The 20,756-nt window shown below is 41.6% G+C and overlaps 2 protein-coding genes across 4 annotated transcripts; one reads left to right on the plus strand and one right to left on the minus strand.

Moving 5' to 3' along the window:
* Positions 1–1,048: 1,048 nt before the first annotated feature.
* nkiras2 (NFKB inhibitor interacting Ras-like 2) lies at positions 1,049–7,181 on the minus strand. Of its 3 annotated transcripts, none has more exons than XM_064321836.1 (4): positions 7,049–7,181; positions 5,301–5,438; positions 3,515–3,756; positions 1,049–2,323 (listed from the first exon to the last, which is right to left on the minus strand). In XM_064321836.1, exons 2-4 carry the CDS (start codon positions 5,392–5,394, stop codon positions 2,081–2,083), a joined length of 579 nt encoding a protein of 192 aa, XP_064177906.1. In that variant the 5' UTR covers positions 5,395–5,438; positions 7,049–7,181; the 3' UTR covers positions 1,049–2,080. The 3 variants fall into 3 exon arrangements, with proteins under 3 accessions (XP_064177906.1, XP_064177904.1, XP_064177905.1); XM_064321834.1 differs by lacking the exon at positions 7,049–7,181 and adding an exon at positions 6,011–6,138; XM_064321835.1 differs by lacking the exon at positions 7,049–7,181 and adding an exon at positions 5,988–6,027.
* An 89-nt stretch (positions 7,182–7,270) lies between these two features.
* dnajc7 (DnaJ (Hsp40) homolog, subfamily C, member 7) lies at positions 7,271–20,059 on the plus strand. The gene is made up of 14 exons (XM_064321832.1): positions 7,271–7,429; positions 10,193–10,281; positions 10,752–10,876; positions 11,148–11,261; positions 12,134–12,208; positions 12,469–12,587; positions 13,393–13,546; positions 14,268–14,432; positions 14,772–14,863; positions 15,274–15,347; positions 16,935–17,081; positions 18,162–18,314; positions 18,796–18,867; positions 18,966–20,059. Exons 1-14 carry the CDS (start codon positions 7,281–7,283, stop codon positions 19,001–19,003), a joined length of 1,566 nt encoding a protein of 521 aa, XP_064177902.1. The 5' UTR covers positions 7,271–7,280; the 3' UTR covers positions 19,004–20,059.
* The last annotated feature ends 697 nt before the right edge of the window (positions 20,060–20,756 follow it).

Here is a 20,756-nt window from a genome sequence, read left to right on the forward strand (position 1 = left end):
ATGTTTCTGCCTGATAGCAGACTTACAGTGGGCACAAAGATGTAACAATGGAGAAGCAGCTCATCTCTGAGTGCATCCAGCAGTGTGAAATGCTACCCTTCTTTTTACACTATATTTTGCGCTGATATTTGGTTTTGGTAGGTTTTTCATAATGTAATTTACATGCTATAAAAATGGCAATCAAGATGTTATTTACAAACATGTCAGAGACTTTGATTACAGGGGTAATCAAAATATTAATTACTGATTAGATGTAGCTTGTTTCACATTGAAATGGGATGAAACAAGGTTTCATAAAAGTAGTTGTATATATTGTAAAAACATTTTACTTTCACATGATATACCTGTCAACACTGACATCATATCATGTTTAAAACCCTGCAGCTAGCCAACCAGGCTACCAAGGGGACTGCCCTTCATACATTAAGACTCCATTCTTGTTTAAATTTATGTTAATGGCTGATAGGTTAGTTGACAAGTTGTCAATCGAGTCTGCACTTCTTGTGCTTGCTGTCTTTCTTGAGACTATGAATTCTACGATTCCTGTACTTTGTTTGCATTGTAAGTCACTTTGGACAACAGCATCTACAACATGTCAGTACACTGATTTATTCATAGCCAAAAAGTAGCTATATTCACTCCTTCTGACCTATTTTCTGTGAATGAAAAGCTCAAGTGTTCAGGACACATCTCCAGTTAAACAATGGCACATGGGAACTGCAGAGATTTCTTAGTGATGACTTTCTCTAGCAAGTTCAATGCATGAACATTGCAAAATAAGGATTGTGAAATAAAAAACCTTTTGTGAATCGCTCAAAAATCCAAGATGTAAAATAGCTGCACCTTGAAGATAGTAAAAAAAACATCGCATTTTTTGAAACAAAATCATAGTAGAGCACATTTATGAGCTCAACCAGGTGGGCTATCCCTACTAAAAATACAAAATTGCTACATAAACAAGCGTCTTCAATTAATCAAACGAGAAGCAAAAACATTTACAATAATAAATAAGGCAACAAAAGAGCACACAACAAATCGGAAGCATATGAAGAATGAAAATGGCCATTTACTACACATAAGGATACAGAGTACATTGGAATGGCTTTCCACGGCATTAGCCAACAGTATCTACTTTCTGTAACATAAACATATCTTTCATATTGAAAGAGTAGATGCTTTAGGATATAATGAATAAAACATCCCTGCATGACTCACTGCACTTAACAGTGCATGTGTTCTTATTTCACCAGTGTATTCTGTTGAGACATTACATAAAACAAGATCCTATGTATTCAGAAGTTGAAATGAAAGCAAATGTAGTATTTTTTTAAAACCAGTTTAAATGTCAGACAATGACAGTCAGCCTGATATATGACCTGATAAATACTATAGACAACAGTAACAGCATTAACCCACAAACCAGTAGTAAAATACATAATGCAACAGTCATGGTCCCATTGTCTGTTCAACCTGTAATACACAGCCATAAATTAGCCAGTGCCATAAGGAAAAAAGTAATATTTAAAAATAAGTTTCATTGACCTGCACAGATACAGTAAATAGGTCTGAGCAGGCACTGAAATTATTGGTCCACATTCAGTCGGTGTACATGGTCTTATAATTTACCACTAAATACTAAATATTGAGATATGCTTTGAAGGAATGCATTTTTTAACGAAAACCTAATCATTACTTAAATTTAACAGGAAGCTACTGTGGGAGGCAGTACTGAACCTTTTGACAGAGTTGGGAGTGCTAATAAACACATGGCTGTGTTATCCTGCCTTATAACTAAGAGCATTCCTAGATTAATGCTGCTAGCTTTTGTTGTGGTCAGATCCAATTTACTCCCACATGCTGAACAGTACACCTCACAAGTTCCATATCTATGTCCACATCCATCCATATTTCCATTATTTAAACAGTTGCAGTCTGCTTGGATTGTCTGATTGTCCATTCATTCTGAGTGTAGATGTGTCTGTCAGTCAATAAGCCTCCTGAGTATTTACGCATGTGTGCGTCTGCCTGTTGGTTGGATAGTAGCTGAAGGCTTTCCCATCATCCCCACTGCTGCTGGTTCTCAACTGTCCAGAGAGCCGCCGCCCTTGTTCTTGTTGCGGCTCAACGGGAAGGTGGACTTGCTCTGCGGCTGGGTCATCTTGCTCGCCAGGTACACGAAGGGCTCGATCAGTGTGCGCCGGTCGGCTACCGACACCTCCCACAGGCGCACCTTCTCTGTCTTGGCCCAGTGTTGTGCAACCTCAGATTCCACTCTCTTCTGGTCCTGCAGGTCCCCCTTGTTCCCCAGCACCACGATGGTGACCTGTCCACAGCAGGGTCGTCAATCGTGAGTTAACCAAGCCATTAAAATACCTAGAGCTCAATAATAAAAACGACGATGCTGTAGTCATAGCTAGAAGCTCAACTATGTCACCATCATTATCCAACTATGACCAGGAGTAACTCCTTACATCTCCAGCCAAATGGCTCCCAGTTTCATCAGTGAGGGATACGCCTCTCCTCCAACTGGCAGTAGTTCTTTCCTATATTAGGGCATTTTGTGCCTCTTGGATGTAAAATGTTAGCTGGCTCACATGTTAGTGCGCCAGATGACCCTGCATGCTTCAGCTACAGCACTCTTGGTGCACTAGCATCAGTGACACAGTAGCAACTTGTGAAGCACCAATTTCAAATCGAGGTTGGCAAAACAGATGGGCTGCTTTTCTCTTACACTAAAAGCAGAAAAATGCACCAATGCAAAACCAGAAAAGGGAAGATACAGCACCTCTGGGGCTGCAAGGCTATGAGGAATCATGGAGGCTGGAGTTCATGTTCAAAAGAGACAGTGCACTGCATTTATGATAATGGATGATATTACACTGAACTTTTATACACCTAGTATTACCGTTAGTATGACCGTAAAGATACAACTGGAGCTGCGAAGACCATGCAGGATCAATACTGTTGGCCCCTTATTTTTCCACACATATACGACACTCAGAATCTTTGCCTGCCCCATATGCACTCATCATTATTGTAAATCTATACTGAACAGCAGTCACAGGTTACTGTGTACCGCGGTGTACTGAACTGTGATGTTGACCAGAGCAGCAAGATAACTGGGGTAAAACAGACGTGTCTTTCTGAGCCGTTTGACAGACAGGCCATGTGATAGGCTCAGGCGATCCTTTTAGACTGTGAGCATCCACCATCCAATTTCTCCTTCTTCCCTCAGGTCAGTGCTTCAGGCTGCCAAACATTTAGACTAAGATACAAACTGTTCTGTTCCCCCACCCATCAGTTTACTGAACAAACTGTACTGAGAAAATCATCTTAGGCACTAAGCACTATATGTCAGGTATGGGTGTGTGTTTTCTGTGTGCTTTCTTGTGTTTTATTTATTGTATTTGACCTTAATGCTGCACATCAGTTGCCCTCTGGAATTATTAAAGTTATTATTAAATGAATTATTAAAGAATTATTAAAGTCTGAGTCTGTGTAGGACCATACTCACCTCTTTCTTATCACGATAACGATCAATGTCTTTCTTCAGCGCCTCCATGCGTTTGAAGGACTCCTTATTGTCTATACTATAGACCAGTACAAAGCCATCCGCAAAGGAGTAGTAGTGGCGTGGGAATTCCACGCCATCTCTCAGCCCTCGCGTGTCATAAAAGCGGACTTGTTCCCGCACACCCCGGTCTGTCTCAATGGACCCAATGTAGATGTCCTCCAAAGTTTCCATGGGCTCTGAACCTGTACAAACACCCAATCCTTAACTTCCACTGTCATTAGCATTAATATTATAATGTAAGCTACACTATATGGGCAAAAGTATGTGGACATGTGGCATCCAACATCATACAAATTTATGGGCATTAATATGGAGTTGGTCCACCCTTTGCTGCTATAACAACCGACAGTCTACTGGGAAGGCTTTTCACAAATCTAAATTAAACACTTTTTCCAGACTTCTTCCACACTAATCCAAACCCTCCTTTTTGTCATTTTCTAAGTAATGTGTTTCTGTTGGGATTTTCATCTTCCATGTTTTATTGTCCATTTCGATTTACAAAAGTGAATGAATTAATTTGATTAAATGTTATTACTAATTTCTTTCCAGACCTGCGCAAGTACTCTACATTTCTATTTGGATCTCGCTGTCTGGCCAGCGCCATTGTCATGCTGGAACAGGAAAGGGCCTTCAGCAAACTGTTGGGGAAGCACAGAATCATCTAGAATGTGATTGTATGCTATAGCATTAAAATTTGCCTTCACTGGAGCTCAGGGGAACCTAGCCCAAACCATGAAAAACAGCCCCAGACCAAGGGGTGTCCAGATACTTTTGGTCATATAGTGTATGTAGGTACCTCATATCAGAGCACTAAACATTAAACAATACACATTAAAAAGTACATACAGCTGAGTGAGAACTTCCCGTGTGCTTTAGGAAATCGTGGACAATTTATCAAAAATGGAGATACAGTTATTTTGGAGACATGTTTTCATGACACAAATGGCTACCAGTTTGTCACTTTTCATCCCCTTGTCAAACTTCAGCTGACGCCACCAAGGCGAGAGCAACTCCAAGGTTGACTCCAGTTATTGAATGAGCCCTTTCAGATTGCCGTTTTGCTTCACTGTATCTAGGCTTCTTAGCATCTGTCATTTCAGTAGGTAACAAGCATTTCTGGAATCTGATCCCAACCCACAGGCTTTCGAGCCACGCCCACCGCTGTCCACATAGAAAAGAGTGCTACGCCCAGAAACATCCAAAACACGTTTTAGAATAAGAAATACAGGTAAAAGGTGCAAGAATTTGGTGAAACTATGTAAAGACATAGATCACCAGTGCATCATAGATACACCTTTACATGGTTATTTTATAATATTTTCAAGTAAAACATTCTGCATAGACTGCCTTTAAGGAAAAAACAAAAACCGGCAGATTCTGCGGTTCTCCAAGACCGTGGATCTGTGGCTCAGGTGGTCCTAGAAATAACCAACAAATCAGTGGTTGTATAGATTGTAATGATAGAATCACTTGTGCCCAGGGAAACTGTGAACTATAGCTAAACAGGCTCTGACAAATCACACAATATAAGCAGCAAGAGTAAAAATCTAACTAGATTTAAGCTATGTGTGAACACAACACTATACTCACCCAGCTTTTCACAGGGCACACATTTCAGAAGCCCAACACGGTTAGTCGAAAACTCAGGATGAAAACTATGATACTAAGAACCACAGATGAAATTAGTATTACTGAAGTATGTGTGGTAAAGAAAGCGCATACTTACCCACAATGTGATTGGCATAAAGCAATTGTTCCAGGACAGCTGTTTTACCTACAGCTGCCAGGCCGCATACCACCACCTTACAGCTTTTCCCCATTACGATCCCTGTCTGATTCTTCGCAGCTCACATCCAACTTTACCCTTAAAATGGATGATACAGAAATGCCACATCAAGATGCATGGTTCAGGGACCGTTAATTCAAGTAACGTCTGATACAGCTAGCTTGCGATGTTCAGTATAAGTAGTCAGTAAGCCATGCTTAACGAAAAATATATATTTAGCGACCAGTTACGAACGAAACTTAACCAGCCCTTTTTTGTTGTTGGGGATAACGCTAGCAACAATAGTTCACAATTATTACCAAGAGCTAGCTAAGCTTTCTTTCTTAAGTTCGTCTTTGTCATTCGTATCATGTTTCCTGTTAAAGACAACAACATTATACAGACGGATGCATCTATATGAGGCTAGCTAGCAAATGTTATCCAGACTAAATAACGTTAGCCAGCTGCAAATGCCACCAATCTACAACCTGAGATCTGCTTAATTGTAGCTAGTCTAATGCGAAAAATTGAATTCGATAACAGAGCCTTTACGTTAATTCATTGAGTTACACTAACCACTAACTAATACCATATAAATCGTATATAAATCGACAGTAATTCACAAATAATAACACAAATGACAATAACCATTGATTTTGGCAAAAACTCACCACCTACACAACTTCCTGTTTACTGGCATAAACTGTCATTGACGTGCATAACTGTCGCGAAGGCATGACCAGCTGTGGGCCGTAGTACGACCCCTGTTGTCAGGAGGTCGTTAATGAAAGTGGTAACGTTGATGCCCGGTAGCACGAAGGACATTTGCTACATTACTTGTAATTATCCGAATATTCAGCGCGAAAGTCTTAATTACGCTATGAATTAATGTCGATAGAACACGAGAGTATGAATCAAGATTACAAAAAAAACTCAGATTCCTATTTAATAGTCCTGTGGCATTTACAAACTGAAATAAATACTTGAAACATACATTTGTGGAATTTCTGAAATAGGTGAATTTTTTCGGTTTTAAAGCAGGGTGTTTAATAGTAAAGGAACTAGCCGGGCTGTACAAATGAAAACTCAACAACTGAGGGAGAATAGAATGCCAACACTTATTCATTATGTTTCTTGACAATTAATAACATGCCATTTTAACCCATATGACGTGTCCTATCTTGTAAAGATAGTTTCCTCTTTTTTTCTACTTCTGCCTAAACTTCTCGTTTCTCCGAGCTTCTTTTGAAGGCTGTATAAATTATGGCCTCTAGTTTCTCAATCTCTTTGGCATACTATTTTATTATTTACTTTTATCATGCTTTTGGTCTTAGCTTTACTTAGTTTGATTTTAATGTCTACCTTATATATTTTTGTAGCTCATTTTGCCCCTTATCTCCTAGCTCATTTAGTATAATTCCTGAATGTGCTGGTATCCATATGAATTTTAAAACAATGCCCAACTGCTGAATCCTAAACAGAGATTGTAAAATGTCGTATAATAGGAAAATAGCAACCATTATCCCTGTATAAACTGAATATTTATCAGTAATACATTTTTTTAAATCCAATGTAAAATGTATTTATATTAGCTATTCCAGCTTTCTCTTCTGTTGGTTCTTTAGAACCATCCATGAAGATAAGTAGATCTAAAATTATGTAAATTCCCTTTCAACTGTTATTTCTAAATTCCTATTACTTTTGACTACCTCAAGCAGCTCCAAGTTAACCTCTGGATTTGGCAAGACGCATGGCAGAACCACAGTGGGCCTCAATTGCTTGCTTGACAAACCCAATTCCGCAGCCTCCTTCTTCTCCACACAACCAATGCTGCTATCAATTTTCTTTTCTTTCACCCAGAATGGTTCAAAAACTGTCCTTGTTGTGTGATCGTATCCATGACCCAGTAAATTGACCCCACCTCTATCTGCAGTGCTGGTAATGAAGTTGTCCTGTAGCGTCATTGAACTGAGATTTCTATGGTCCCGGAAGTGTCGTCCTTCTTTCCCCGGCAGTAAAATGGCGGCTGTTGATTGCGATATGCCCATGGAGCCGGAGCCACAAATAATGAGTGAAGAGGAGATGGAGAGGTTAGTAATGATTCTCAATATTTAGTTTAAAGGTCGCATAGAATTCGTACTGTTAGAAATGCTGAAAACTGTAAATAGCTACCACGATTCAGTTCAATAACGTTACATGATCGGTGCCCTGTGTCGTTGGCTGCTATCGGGGCCTAGTTGGCTAACCCCAACAGGGCCAACTTTACTAAAGACTCGGCGCGATTTATTCTACCATTTACAATATTTGGAGATAATGTGTGTCTGACATTAATTTTGTCATCATTAACGAACTACTCAAAATTCACGAAAGGGAAAAAACGTCGTAAATGTCACAGTTATTGACGTTACCCTGAAAAGAAATACAGTAATCGTTATTTAGTTAGTCTTGCCAGCTGGTAAACATGGTTCGATTGAGGACAATCTCAATTGCTTCTCAAAGTTAGCGTTAGCTAACGTCAGCTAGTACTAGCTGCTTTGAGCGCTGCAAGACTTTGATATAAAGAGAAGTCTGCTAACGTTATTTTATTATAGATAGCAGATACAGTTTGTACATTATGCTGGTAACGTTCAGCGATTAGCAGACTGGCTAGTGTGAAAGTCTACCCAGGTTTTCATGACTCGTTTTTATTTTTGGGACAAGTGTTAGCTAGTGTTAAATTACTTAACAAAATGTGCCACTTCCTACTATGCCCACTTTACTTTATGGGTGTTGCTATCAGTAATGTGATTTCAAGTGTCATGTGATCTGCTGTCTTTGATTGCTCGCTGGTTAGTGATACTTCAATTCTGAAATAAGGTGCATGCAAGATTGCTTGCTAAGTTAAAGTAGTCATATTACGTCATTCAGATCGTTCTAGAAAACGTGTTCACCGGTACGTCATTTCACTAAGCAATGTGTTCAGAGCGTTTCCATTCGAGCTGTATGTAACCGGTTTAGGTAGCTAGCAGGGAGTCTACCTAAAAGGTCAACATACATGAATCTTCATTTACATGTTGGTAGCTTTTTCATCCCACGTGAAATTGCTCACACTGCAGTAGTTCGTAATAAATTAATTAAGTTTTTGACTGGTTTACAGCGTAGAGGCATTTGTCAGGTTCATTGTACGTCAAGGGTATTGTTGAAGTGATAAAACTGGTAATGTGAGCCTTTTAAGGTGAATGAACTCTGGACAGGCATTGCTGGACCAGTTCTTTTCAAAAGATGCAATGGAGATAATGTCTTAATTATCACCGCCTGTTCAGGCTACTCTGCTCTTCTTAGAATTTGACATTGCTGCCATGGATAGCCACAGTGTAGTCAAGTTCACTATTTACCTTGAATATAAATTACTGCTTAAGTTGTCTTTTGAAGTAGGCCTATATGAAAATCAATTTTAATTGTGAAGCTAATGGTACTTTTTAGATCCTAAAAGCAAGATGATAATAGAATGTAAAGTGCCTGTACTGGGCAAGGTAAGATTCACACCCTCAAATCTGCACCCTCTGATGTCATTTTTAGATTATTTGCATAATTCGTTATCATTGAGTAGTTCTGTTCTCATTGTAATTGCATCCTAAGCAAAGCTGAAGATAATTCTAGAAGGCAGGAAAGACCTTTCCATTTGCATACAATATTTGGCAGTCACTGTGTATGACCTGCCAGAAGGTGTGACTCTGAGGGTGTGACACTGTGTGAAAATAAGGCAGTTTTTTATGTGCAGCCTCCAAGGGTAAAATGTAATTTTTTGCTGAGCTCTGCCAGTGTTAGTGTGTCCCAGTCAGGATGCTGTCCTGGTTTAAATTTCATGTGCACCATTTGATTGCATGTAAATATAGTCTTGCACATAGAGCTCGATACCATACCAGTCGAATTAAGAGCAGTTGGCCCATTTGTAAGATAATGTTTGTACTGTCAAGTACAAGTAACTTGTATGATACTATTTTTGGCTATCTGTTGTACTTTATTCACAAGAGTTCCTTATCTCAACCAAGTGATTGGTCTGCTCTACAATGGATATGAACTTTCTATTATTATTTTTTGCATAGCTTGACCGTAGTTGGTTCAGTACATACACGCATACAGTACACACACAAAACATGACCCAATTGAGACTGTGCCATGTGATTGCAGCCATGAGGGTTTTCAGAGTAAGGAGGCTTGGGAAGGTCTTGCTGCCACAGATTACAGTGAACAGACCCTTCTGTTCCACCAGCCCCATAAAACCGTCGTTGCCGCGTCCTGAGCAGTTTCTCCACTCTGATTGGATTACGCCATCTGGCTGCTGCTCCGGCTGCTTCTGCTCTTTCTATGTTTAGCCCGGGGCCAATGAGCACAGTCCTTCCCATCTCTGCAGTGAAGTGGACATGACAATCATGCATTCATATGTACTGCCTGCAGAGCTGAGCTTTGATTTGAATAAAAACTGCCATCTTACAATTTGGAAACCTCCTTTACTAATAACAACTCATGTTTGTTCTTAGTTGGTAACTTTTTCTAAGCACAATGTTATGGGGTAAATCAACAGAATAATTATCTCAAATGGATTATCACCTCATGTTTACTAAAACCTCACACATCAGAGACCAAATTTGCTTGACAAAAATGTGACTATAGTTAGCCTAATGCTGTGCTTGACAAAATACTAAAAGTAGCAATTTTTCACATGCTCAGATTCATGTTTGGGCATTAGTCACAAAAAATGTTCTTTTTTTCCAGTGATGCAATTCCTTTAGTGCATTTTTTGGTGAGTGATTTAAACTGTGAATCTCTTTTTCTTGGTCTGTCTGTGTGTCTGTTTTTTTCACGCATCCCAGAGAGGCAGAAGGCTTCAAAGAACAAGGGAATGCATTTTACATCAAGAAGGATTACTCTGAAGCATTCAACTACTACACAAAGGCTATAGGTAAGACTTTGCTCTCTCTCAAAACTGGATTGTGAGTCACATACTAAAAGTTTAATGCTACTTGAAGCCACTTATGGATCCTTGATTAACTTTCAAGCTGCTGATATGTGCCTTGTTCAAACCCTTTTAAAAGTTTTTTGTACCTGCTTTGAAAGTATTCAAGATTGCTCATTTGAGCATAAGCGACCCCTCAGGTCTGAAATGTAAGCACAGCTGAGAACAGAAGTGTTTCCTTTACGTTACTGGCAAACTTTTTGTTCTGTGAACGTATGCTCTATGAATGTTGTTTACTGAATTCTCTGTCAATAAAAAGATTAACTTTAATTTGAACTGTTTGAAGTGGTGGAGATAAACCGCTTTTCTTGGTGAGACCTGGGAAGTGGGTGCTGAATTGATAGCCTGTGATCTATGGTAACAAGTGAATTTGTTTTGATCTGTGACTGTCGATGTGAATTGAATGCCTCTCACAGACACCTGCCCGAAGAATGCCAGTTACTATGGGAACAGAGCAGCCACCCTGATGATGCTGAGCCGATACAGAGAGGCGCTGGAGGACTCCCAGCAGGCTGTGAGGCTGGACGACTGCTTCATGAAGGTCGGTGCGGAACAGGGTTGCCAAGCTAGCTTAGCCTAAGTGGAAAGTGATATTGAATGGACTGATATTTGTGAATTTTGCAGTGGAAGCGTACTACTGGACAAATGGGAAATGCACAGATCTTAGAGGCTTGGCTGTCTGTGGCATTGTTTGGAAGCTGTTCAAAATGTCCATTGGTTAAATGAAAAACAGTCATTTTATTTATGGTCCTCCCTCACGCCATTCTCCATATTGAGTCGTGCGGTTGTGAGCACGTCGCATCTGCCCGCAGGGTCATCTGCGAGAGGGGAAGTGCCACTTGTCTCTGGGAAACTCCAGGGCTGCCAGCCGCTGCTTCCAGAAAGTTCTAGAACTGGAACCCGACAATAGCCAGGCACAACAGGAGGTGGGTCTCTCGGCCAGTAGGTTCAGGGGCCAGTTGCACAAGCTGTGAATAAGTGAGGACTAAGCCTAGTTTTAATGTAAATCTCTAAGTTACAACTTGTGCACTGCTAAAATAAAACGTGTTGCACCACAAATCATAGCTGGAACATAACCGTATGTTTAAAATAAATATTTTCTTGACTGGGAATAACAGTGTAATTAATAACGTTTCAATCGCAGAACGGTTTGAATATATTGAAGAATTGCTTGAAAACTATGCCCCCTGATCTCACCAACATCATTAATATGGATGGGTTGAAAATAGGACTGTAAACCCCTTAGTTTGGTAGAAAAAGGCGCTAGTTTCTCCATTATAGCGGTGAACTAGGTGCCATATTGGTTGCTGCAGTAGAACCAAGTGGTTGCATTCGTTTTCCATCAGTGTTCAGTGATTGGATCAGTGAACATCAACGTAATTTTGTGCAACCATACATTACGAAGAGCTCACACCCTACTAAGCTCTAAGCTTTGTGTTAAGGACACGTGGTGCAGCCACATTTAGTTGCTGCCTAGTTGTAAACTAACTAGTGCGTACTGAGCCTGTAGTGTGAGCTTTACGTTCCCGTAAAAGGGAGAACTTGCGAAAACCTGGTACAACCCTACCCAGGACCAGTAATCTTTTGGTCATGTTGACCAAGGAACTGCCTTTGTTATATTAATTACATGTATTATCAAACATTCTGAATACTCTAACATTTATGATATGATTTTAAGTATGCTTTAAGGTGCCAGTTTATAATCAAACATTGTCAGGTATTCATGGTCAACATTTAGGCTGCATGCTTGTTGTTTTTGAATGGTAATAAACCCGTTGCTTTCCCTTGTTGGTTTCAGGATAAGAATGCAGAAGCCGTGCAGAATTTTGAGAAGATGGCGGAGTTTGACTTTGAGAAGAGAGATTTTAGAAGGGTATGTTTTCCGTCTGCTTTTCGCTGGCCCATTTAAGTTGTTGTTTGTTTCTGTAACGTACTGCATAGTAGTGCTATGACTCCTTACACTATTGTAAATGCCACCAGAAGCTGGGGTGAGTGTAAAGTGTTCTATAACTACTAACCTGTTTATTAAGAACTGTTGAAATGACTTTCTGCAAGGGTCACAAGGACAGCAGGTTTCACTGTTGTGTAATTGGAAAACCACGACAGTGCTCTGACTGTAGCTGATGCATTTAGGTGGTCTACTGCATGGACCGCGCCTTGGAGTTCGCCCCCGCCTGTCACCGCTTCAAAATCCTGAAAGCCGAGTGTCTGGCCCTGCTGGGCCGTTACCCAGAAGCTCAGTCTGTGGCCAGGTACAGCTCACTTGGGCTGGGGTCTGCTCCCCCTCCTTACCTAAACACACAAGCACTTGGGACAGCCAACAGGGCAGATAAAAGCTGCGTGACTGATATGGGGAGTCATACATGTCTTTAGCGTATAGGCTATTATATAGAACCCTGGTTGTCATGGTTTCGTTGACTTTTAATCAGCTATACATGTTGAGTGTTATTCAGTGTTAAATACTGGAACAGTAACTTTAGTGCAATGCATTCAGTGGTTCACTGTGCATGTGACTAATAAATGTATTGCATGAGTTAGGAGGACATTATCTCCAAGTATCTGTTCAGTACTGAGCAATGCTATTGAAAAAAGTGGGTAAGCGTGAAAATACTTGTGGGTTTGAGCTGGAATTGGTACTATTTTCCTCACTGTGTTATATAGGTCACAGCAATTGCCTTTATAATTGTGCCTCCGGTCTAATCTAATTCCCTGTGGAATCTTCAGTCTCCCACATGACACTAGCCCGTTTTCCACTGGGCTGTCGGGAATAAAGCAGGCTGGAACTGTCCACAACGAGGACTAAAATGGTTCCTGCAGTAGAGTGTGTTTGCTTTTCCCACCGCACCATGACAACCATGAAGATTATGCAAAGTAGGAGGAAGTGACCATGAACTGCATCTATTGCATAGAACCATTCACTATCACGTCCAACTGTTTGAGCCAGTCCTGTTATCGCGGTCTTTAATTTGGACCTGGAACGCTGGCTCCTAAAACCCTCGTGGGAAGACCTCCCCACGTCGTCGGCAGCCCGTCTGACTCGCGTCTCGCCCCCGACAGCGACATCCTGCGGATGGACTCCACGAATGGCGACGCCCTGTACGTGCGGGGCCTGTGCCTGTACTACGAGGACTGCATCGACAAGGCCGTGCAGTTCTTCGTGCAGGCGCTGCGCATGGCCCCCGACCACGAGAAGGCCCGTCTGGCCTGCAGAGTGAGTGCCCCCGCCCCGCCCCCCACGGGACCCTGCTCACATGACCGCTGGACCAGCACAGGGGCCGTCCGCTGGTCTGTCTCCTATGAGTGAAAATCAATCTTTCTACAGGAGTTGCACAGGACTGTGGACAGATGCAGCTGTGTTAAGGTGCTATGTAAATGTTAGGCAAATCCCTTTACGTTCCTCATACAACAGCTTGATTGTTCTGCATCCAGTGTTCAAGCTACTGTTCATTATTTGCACACTTGATTTTGCTCGTTTTCGCCCAACAAATTCTCATTGCTGTGCGGAATAATTTCCATTTTACTAGTGGAATGTGTCCCCTATGGTGAAATGCATAATTAGTCAGCAAGGAGACATTTCAGGACACAGGATGTCAAAATGGTAATGATGACTTTGTCATCCACCCTGATTTTCAAAATCAAGAAAAAATGCTCAAAGTGTAATAAAGTGTAAATAATTTTTTACAGATCCAAATCTTTTCAGTTTAAATATTGAAGCTTTTGCAAATAGTCATGAAGCATACATCTCATACCATGTTATTTCAAGACAACGTTGACAAGCTTTTAATATCCCCTTGAGAATTAAAAATTTTGGTTGCCATTTTTTATGTGGTGCAATATGCAGCAGATGAATGCAGTTTTCCATACCTGACTCTACCCTGTGCAAGAAGTCTGATTGGCTGTGGCTGACTTGTACTCTCATCTCATCCAATCAGAATGCCAAAGCCCTAAAAGCCAAGAAGGAGGAGGGGAACAAAGCCTTCAAGGAGGGCAACTACGACGAGGCCTACAAGCTGTACTCTGAGGCGCTGACAATAGACCCCAACAACATCAAGACCAACGCCAAGCTCTACTGCAACCGGGGAACCGTGGGCTCCAAGGTGAGGGTTTACTCCGCCAGAACAAACGTAAAGCTCCAAAAGGTTTCACCAGCTGTAGGCTAGCACACACAAGCCACTATCAGGTCCGGGGTCCTGCTGGTCTGGTGAGGTGGTGAGTGGTGAGTGATCCAAGCCTCACTTTGTCAGATTTCCAATGAGCCTGAAACCGTTTCCACAGAAAAGGGACTCTGCTTAATTGTTTGTTTTTCTCTCCTCTCACTGTGGGACAGACTGAAGCAGCAGCCTCTCCGAAACGGTGATAGAGGTGCTGGGCCTCCCTGCGGCTCGTTCTCCCTCGATAAATGTGCTTTCTCGTTTTTCGCTCTCCTCTCTCCGCAGCTGAAAAAACTAGAGCAAGCCATCGAAGACTGCACAAGCGCCATTAAGCTGGACGAGACGTATATCAAAGCCTACATGCGAAGAGCGCAGTGGTTTGTGGTTTTTATTTTTATCTCATGGAGTGTCTGTCGCAAGTCTAAAGATGTAATGTTAGCATCACATTTCTGCCCAAGTTGTAATGAGTCTTTGTAAGGAATCCGGCTAGGCCAGATGAAACTGCCATTATAGGGGCTCGTTGTCGAAATGTGTTCGGCCCTGTGGATTTAGGGTAAAATAAAGTGTTCTCAGGGTTGAACCCTTTTATAAAAAGATGTAAAGCACCACCAAGTTCATCATTCTATCATATAAATACATATATCCATGTAATCATTGCAGTACGTGCAACAGTTAGCCAGCAGGAACGGCATGTTACCATTTAACTTTTCAGAGATAATAGGCTGTCCGTGTGATCTGTTTTGGCAGCGCAGCGAAATAAACATCAGTGTGTTTATTTGATGCTTAGCTACATGGACACGGAGCAGTATGAGGAAGCTGTGCGGGACTACGAGAAGGTCTATCAGACAGAGAAAACAAAAGGTGAGCCAACCCCGAAGATATGCACATTCTAGCACAGCCTTTCCCAAACTTTGGGAAGGTGCACAGAAGAGCTCCTCCCCAATTCGTACACGTGACCCACAATGATTGACGGGCAGAAATTTAATATTGTGACAATGAGATTTTTGGACAGTGCCAGCTGCGTGAAGGCTATATTTATATCCTGCCTGCAGGAGGCCACAGCAGCAAGCTGAGGCCATGACTGGCCAAATGAACACATGACCTGTGTGCTTGGATGTGAAATCTTGAAAATGAAACTATTGGGGCTGCCCGGTGGTTCTCTTACGGTTCTTCTACCGCATGTATAAGCTCCCCCACCTGGTGTCGAATACAAACCGTGTCAGTGCGGATAGTGGCCGGCAGCTCCGCGCGGCAACACTAAATTTGCAATGGCGTCACCCTGGGAAGGGAGGGCTTCTGTTGGCTTGAATGGCAGCGTTTCTTCACGCGCCAGTGATTCCCTGCTGATCCGCCTGTAGAGCCGCAAGTGAAGTATCCTCCACTGACTGGTGCCAGCGAGCCCAACGTGCAGACTGTAGCGTGGTGATCAGCAGCAGTTGGTACCACCTGCTTAGAGGGAGAGCACATGCTCGTCTCTGCTCTCCCAGGTCACCAGCAGAGTGTGAAGCGATGAGCAGTGATGATGAATGTAATTGGACGTTCTAAATTGAGAGGAAAAGCATTTAGAAAAGCTGCTAGTATACAGCTCTGGAGCAAGCCAGACGAGAGCCGTATGTGCAAAGTACACTGCAATATCAAAAGTGGGCACCAGATGGCGATCTAAGAGTAAAACGTGCAGGACCGAGGGCCGTTGGTTTGGTTGCTTTTCTTTGCTATAACATTCTTGTAGAACGGTTTTATGCCAATATGGCTAATTGTTTTGCTGTTGCTACAGTTGCTATTACCAAAACAGTTTTAAAATGTATATTTTTTTAATGTTCAGTGAACAATTCCTTCAGCTTCATTGAAGCTATTAATTTCACAGAGGCAATGCACATCGATCACTAATTCAGTTTTTTTTTCATGAACATGAATTCATGAACGCCAGAATTAGCTATTCAGTAAATTTTTATCTGTATCATCTTGCCATGCACCAACTAGCTTGTTAGCTAGATCAGTGCTATTTCTAGCCAAGTATTCTCCTAACGTTAGCTCAGTTTAATAAGTCAATAAAGACAGTGACAGATGTTCATTAACTTAAAAATAAGTTAAATGAAATGTGTAAACATTGCCTGTACATTGTACCAGTTTACTATGCTTTTATTGGTTCAACCTCATTCTTAAAAAGTAATGAGATGCTGAAATGAACTATCGTGAGGTGGTGTCTTGATTCTACTGTATGAATGTTCTGTTTCTGTGATTGGCTAGAGGACAGATGTGACCCTGCCTTGTAACCTCTTTTCTCATAAACAATTCCACTTCTGTGCTAGCTTAGCATAACAGACTGAATTGTGAATTGGCTTCCCCTTGCCCAGTCGAGCAGGTGGCCGAGCAGTTGTACTTTTCTGGCTTGCCCAGGGCTAGCGTTATTTTTGAGCACAGCTGAATGTATGCACCTCTTTTCCCCAGAACACAAACACCTCCTGAAGACTGCGCAGTTGGAGCTTAAGAAGAGCAAACGGAAAGATTACTACAAGGTGCTGGGGGTGGGCAAAAATGCCACAGACGATGAAATCAAGAAGGCGTACCGCAAACGGGCTCTAATGCACCATCCAGGTACGGCAAGCCCTGTGCATAGTAGCCCGGCAGAGACCATGCTCTCTCTCAATGGGATCAGCTTTGCCCACTACATGTACATGTACTCACATAGCATGGGGTTCTGTCTGAAGCAAGATGCCATTGACAGTAATAGGAGAGAGACTAAAACATGTTAATAAAGCTAAGTAAAAGAAAGGAAAGGGGGTTCTGTTAGAGGCTGGGGTTTCTGGGTGGTTCATCCTGTTATGGCGTTGTATTAGTATGTAGATGGTACCCATGTTCTGGTATCCAATCTGGACTATGCCGGCAGCCACTGTGGCCGGCAGCTACACGGAGCAGTGCAGGGTTTTATATGGCATTGCAGTGGGTGGGTAGGTTTCAGCCAGCCCGATAAAAGAATCTCACCATGCACCAGCTGCAGGTGCATATGCAGGGTGCATGCAAGCTGCAAGTCTGCCTGTTGACTTTTCTATGAAGCATTTTCCTCTGCATGCAGTGTGCTGTGAAGCAGCCACTGATATTGCATGCTTTCCCTAATGATTGCCAGAGGTTTGGCAGTGAGTTCAGAAATAAGATTGAGCATTCCACATTGAGGAGCAGGGGGAAGGGCATTAAAAAATAGTTGAGGATGAAACTGAGTAACCAGATGTTTAGCTTCAGGCTGCTGCATGCCCCCCTGTTCAGGCACTGCTCTAGTGTGTGTTTGGGCCCCATGGACTGGTATCAAATACAGACTGCGGTCAGTGCTGATTATGGCCAGAAGCATTACAGAATTACACATAATTGGTGGTATTGTCCAGGGAAGGAAACTTTCTGCTGGCCAGGATGATCGTCTGTCATCGCTTACCATTACTCAGTTCTGTATTAGAATTAATTGCAGTGGTTATGGCGACAAGTGTGTCTGGTAAATATGATTGGCCATTATAAACCAGGAGAAAAGAGAAAGCACAAAAAAGTTAGCATAAAGCAGTTTTTCTGTTGGGCCGTTTTGTGAAATGTTAATGCGGTTTGTAATACATTCCACAAAGTCGCAAGAAAAGAATGTTGGGAGAAGCCATGGTGGGAGCGCAAAAATAAAAACGCACTGTTTCTCGACAGATCGACACAGTGCAGCCACCCCTGAGGTGCAGAAGGAGGAGGAGAAGAAGTTCAAGGAGGTGGGAGAGGCCTTCACCGTACTGTCTGACCCCAAGAAGAAGTCCCGATATGACAGCGGCCATGATCTGGAAGACGATGGCATGAACGCAGGAGGTCAGTCTCCCCTCTTCCTTTAGTGTTCAGCAGGGTCCCCTGAGTTAACCCAGAAAGAATGGAGTAGACCATTTTGGCATGGTCCAGCTTTTCCAGGAGTTTCTGTATCTGTCTTTGAAGCTTTTTCAAGCCCTTGCGTCAAGCTGCATTTTACATCGAAGGTTCACAGTATAATGTGCTGTAGTTATTGTTTACAGTATCCACCATTAATGAGTTATTTTCCCTAACTAATTTGCATAACTAACATTTGTCACTGTTCATTGTGGAAAACAATGGATAAGGCGACTGTATTCAGTGCCTTTTTTATTGGCTGATTCAGTTTCAAGTTGAAGGGATTATTGCACTAACTCCGCAAATGTGCACAGAAGAATAAGTGGCAAATATTGGGGGTTAGCTGACATTCATCTGTCATAGTAGTTTGTCTGGCTCAATAGGTTTGCCTGCATGTTGTAGATCCACATGAAGTGTCTCTGTCTTCCAGATTTTGATGCCAACAACATCTTCAAGGCTTTCTTTGGAGGTCCTGGGGGATTCAGCTTTGAAACAAATTCATGTATGTATACCTTTATATACTTATATATTTTTATTTTTCTTAGAATAAAAATTTGGTATGGATAAGCATTCTTGTTTTCCCTCCTTTTTCCCCTACAGCATCCGGACCCGGAAATTTCTTTTTCCAGTTTGGCTAAAATGGAGGTTCCCAGTTTGTATGCAGTAGCCCCATCATGGACATTATTCACTCATCTCCTACCCTACATTCAATGTTCCTGACATTTGTGCTGCTCAGTCTGGTGCCATGATGGAATTCGTATTCACGAGAAAAACTAAAATTAAAAATAAAAATGTCCCATTTTCTATTTTAATTTGACAATTTGTCCAGAAATCATGGATTATTATTTTGTGATGCTGCCCTTTATCATTCCAGAACTGGACAGAAAACATTGGATTTCAAATTCAGCTGAGCGAAGTAGATGGCATGCTTTCCTTTTTTAAAATGAAAAACTACTTTTTGTAAGGAACAGGATGGTATGCATCAAACAATAGTCCAATGAAAGTTTTCCTATCATAGTAGTATGGCGATTCTCAAACTGGCAATGGAGTTAAAATGTAAAGTGAAAACTTATATTGTTCAGAGACAAGATGTTTATACTCTCCATAGCCATAAGAAGCTCTGACTGAGTTAGCTTTGTAACAAAAATGTTGAAGCCCGCACTGGCATAGAGTGTCGTGGGTGGAGGATGGGGAGTGTGTGCAAAACTTGAATCCCATTGTAGCCTTCTGTGATTTATTGCCCGAGTTCTCACAAAGCATCTTCAGGGTTTGAGGAGCGTAATTCTGAAACGTAGGCGCACTAAGAATATGTTAGTAACAACAATGGCATGTGTAACCCATTGGATGAAGGTGTTGTGAATACAAGTCTGTCGTCATGTCTGTAGGAGCAGAATTTTCACACGTTGAGTAAAAAAAGAAAAGAAAAAAAAAAAAGATTTTTAGGCTCTCATTGATATTTGAATTTGCCGCATTGTACATTTTACTGGAATGTAAAGTGATTTATGTTCATAGTTGATTACGTTTTTTGTTTTTATATATATTTATTGTAAAATCACAAACCGTAGTCCCCACGGTCAAGGAGAGTGGGTGATTTGCTCAACTGGAATTTATTTAATTTTATTTTTTGAGAATTTCAGATATACTACCCCATTTGAAACTCCTACTGAAGTGCAACCACTTTTTTTTTTTTTAAACATTCAAGTCCAAAATAAATTTGTAAATAGAAAGTTCTTTTGACCCCCCTCCCCCTCTCCAGAAATTTTGGTGGAGATTGCCCTGCATTGGTGTTGGTCCTAAAACATTGTGGATTGATTACCATGCATTTTAAGGTTAGCCCCTGCTAGTCTGTTCTTTCTTCCTTCTGCTTGGGTTCTTCATATTGGTACTGAAGTCACACTGTTCATCAGTCAAGTCTTCACTGTGAAGTGGTGCCTTAGAGACGACTGCCCAAGGTCAGGCACAAAGATTGCTGTGAACTTGCCTCCAGTATATGTACACACACATACAGTATAAACCACCCTCTTTAATTTCGACACTCTGCAGGAACTAAAGTATAATGTGAAAATATGTGCATAAAAGACGAGATTTGCTTTGCAAGAATGTTATTTAGTGTTCAAGGCCAGGATATAAACAGTCTGAATGGACCACTTGCTCCTGCATGGCTTGTATCATTTGGCTCTTCATGCTCTTGTTTTTTGTGCTGGGTCACGTGGCAGGGTCTTGATGTTGAGACAGACTTGTCTCCTAACTTTGGGATCTGCTCCAGTTGAGGTTGTTGTCGCCTCCTTGTACCAGTACCCGTGCCGGTCTTGCACCAAGGCGATGGAAAAATGTTTCAGTCCTCTATGATTCCTTTCCACTTGTATTAATAAGGTGGAATGTAACAGTTTG

The sequence above is a fragment of the Anguilla rostrata genome, chromosome 2, assembly GCF_018555375.3.
Source record: "Anguilla rostrata isolate EN2019 chromosome 2, ASM1855537v3, whole genome shotgun sequence".
Taxonomy (NCBI): Eukaryota; Metazoa; Chordata; class Actinopteri; order Anguilliformes; family Anguillidae; genus Anguilla; species Anguilla rostrata.

What these genes read in the sequence shown, in the direction of transcription:
- dnajc7 (XM_064321832.1), top strand. Translation starts at nt 7,281, where the DNA reads ATGAAGTTGTCCTGTAGCGTCATTGAACTGAGATTTCTATGGTCCCGG. An exon ending in GAAGCTCAGTCTGTGGCCAG is followed by an intron (nt 12,588 to 13,392) that starts GTACAGCTCACT and finishes CGCCCCCGACAG; the next exon opens with CGACATCCTGCGGATGGACT. An exon ending in CAGCTTTGAAACAAATTCAT is followed by an intron (nt 18,868 to 18,965) that starts GTATGTATACCT and finishes TTTCCCCTACAG; the next exon opens with CATCCGGACCCGGAAATTTC.
- nkiras2 (XM_064321836.1), bottom strand. Translation starts at nt 5,394, where the DNA reads ATGGGGAAAAGCTGTAAGGTGGTGGTATGCGGCCTGGCAGCTGTAGGT. An exon ending in TTATGCCAATCACATTGTGG is followed by an intron (nt 3,757 to 5,300) that starts GTAAGTATGCGC and finishes GTGTTTGTACAG; the next exon opens with GTTCAGAGCCCATGGAAACT. An exon ending in GTTATCGTGATAAGAAAGAG is followed by an intron (nt 2,324 to 3,514) that starts GTGAGTATGGTC and finishes TGCTGTGGACAG; the next exon opens with GTCACCATCGTGGTGCTGGG.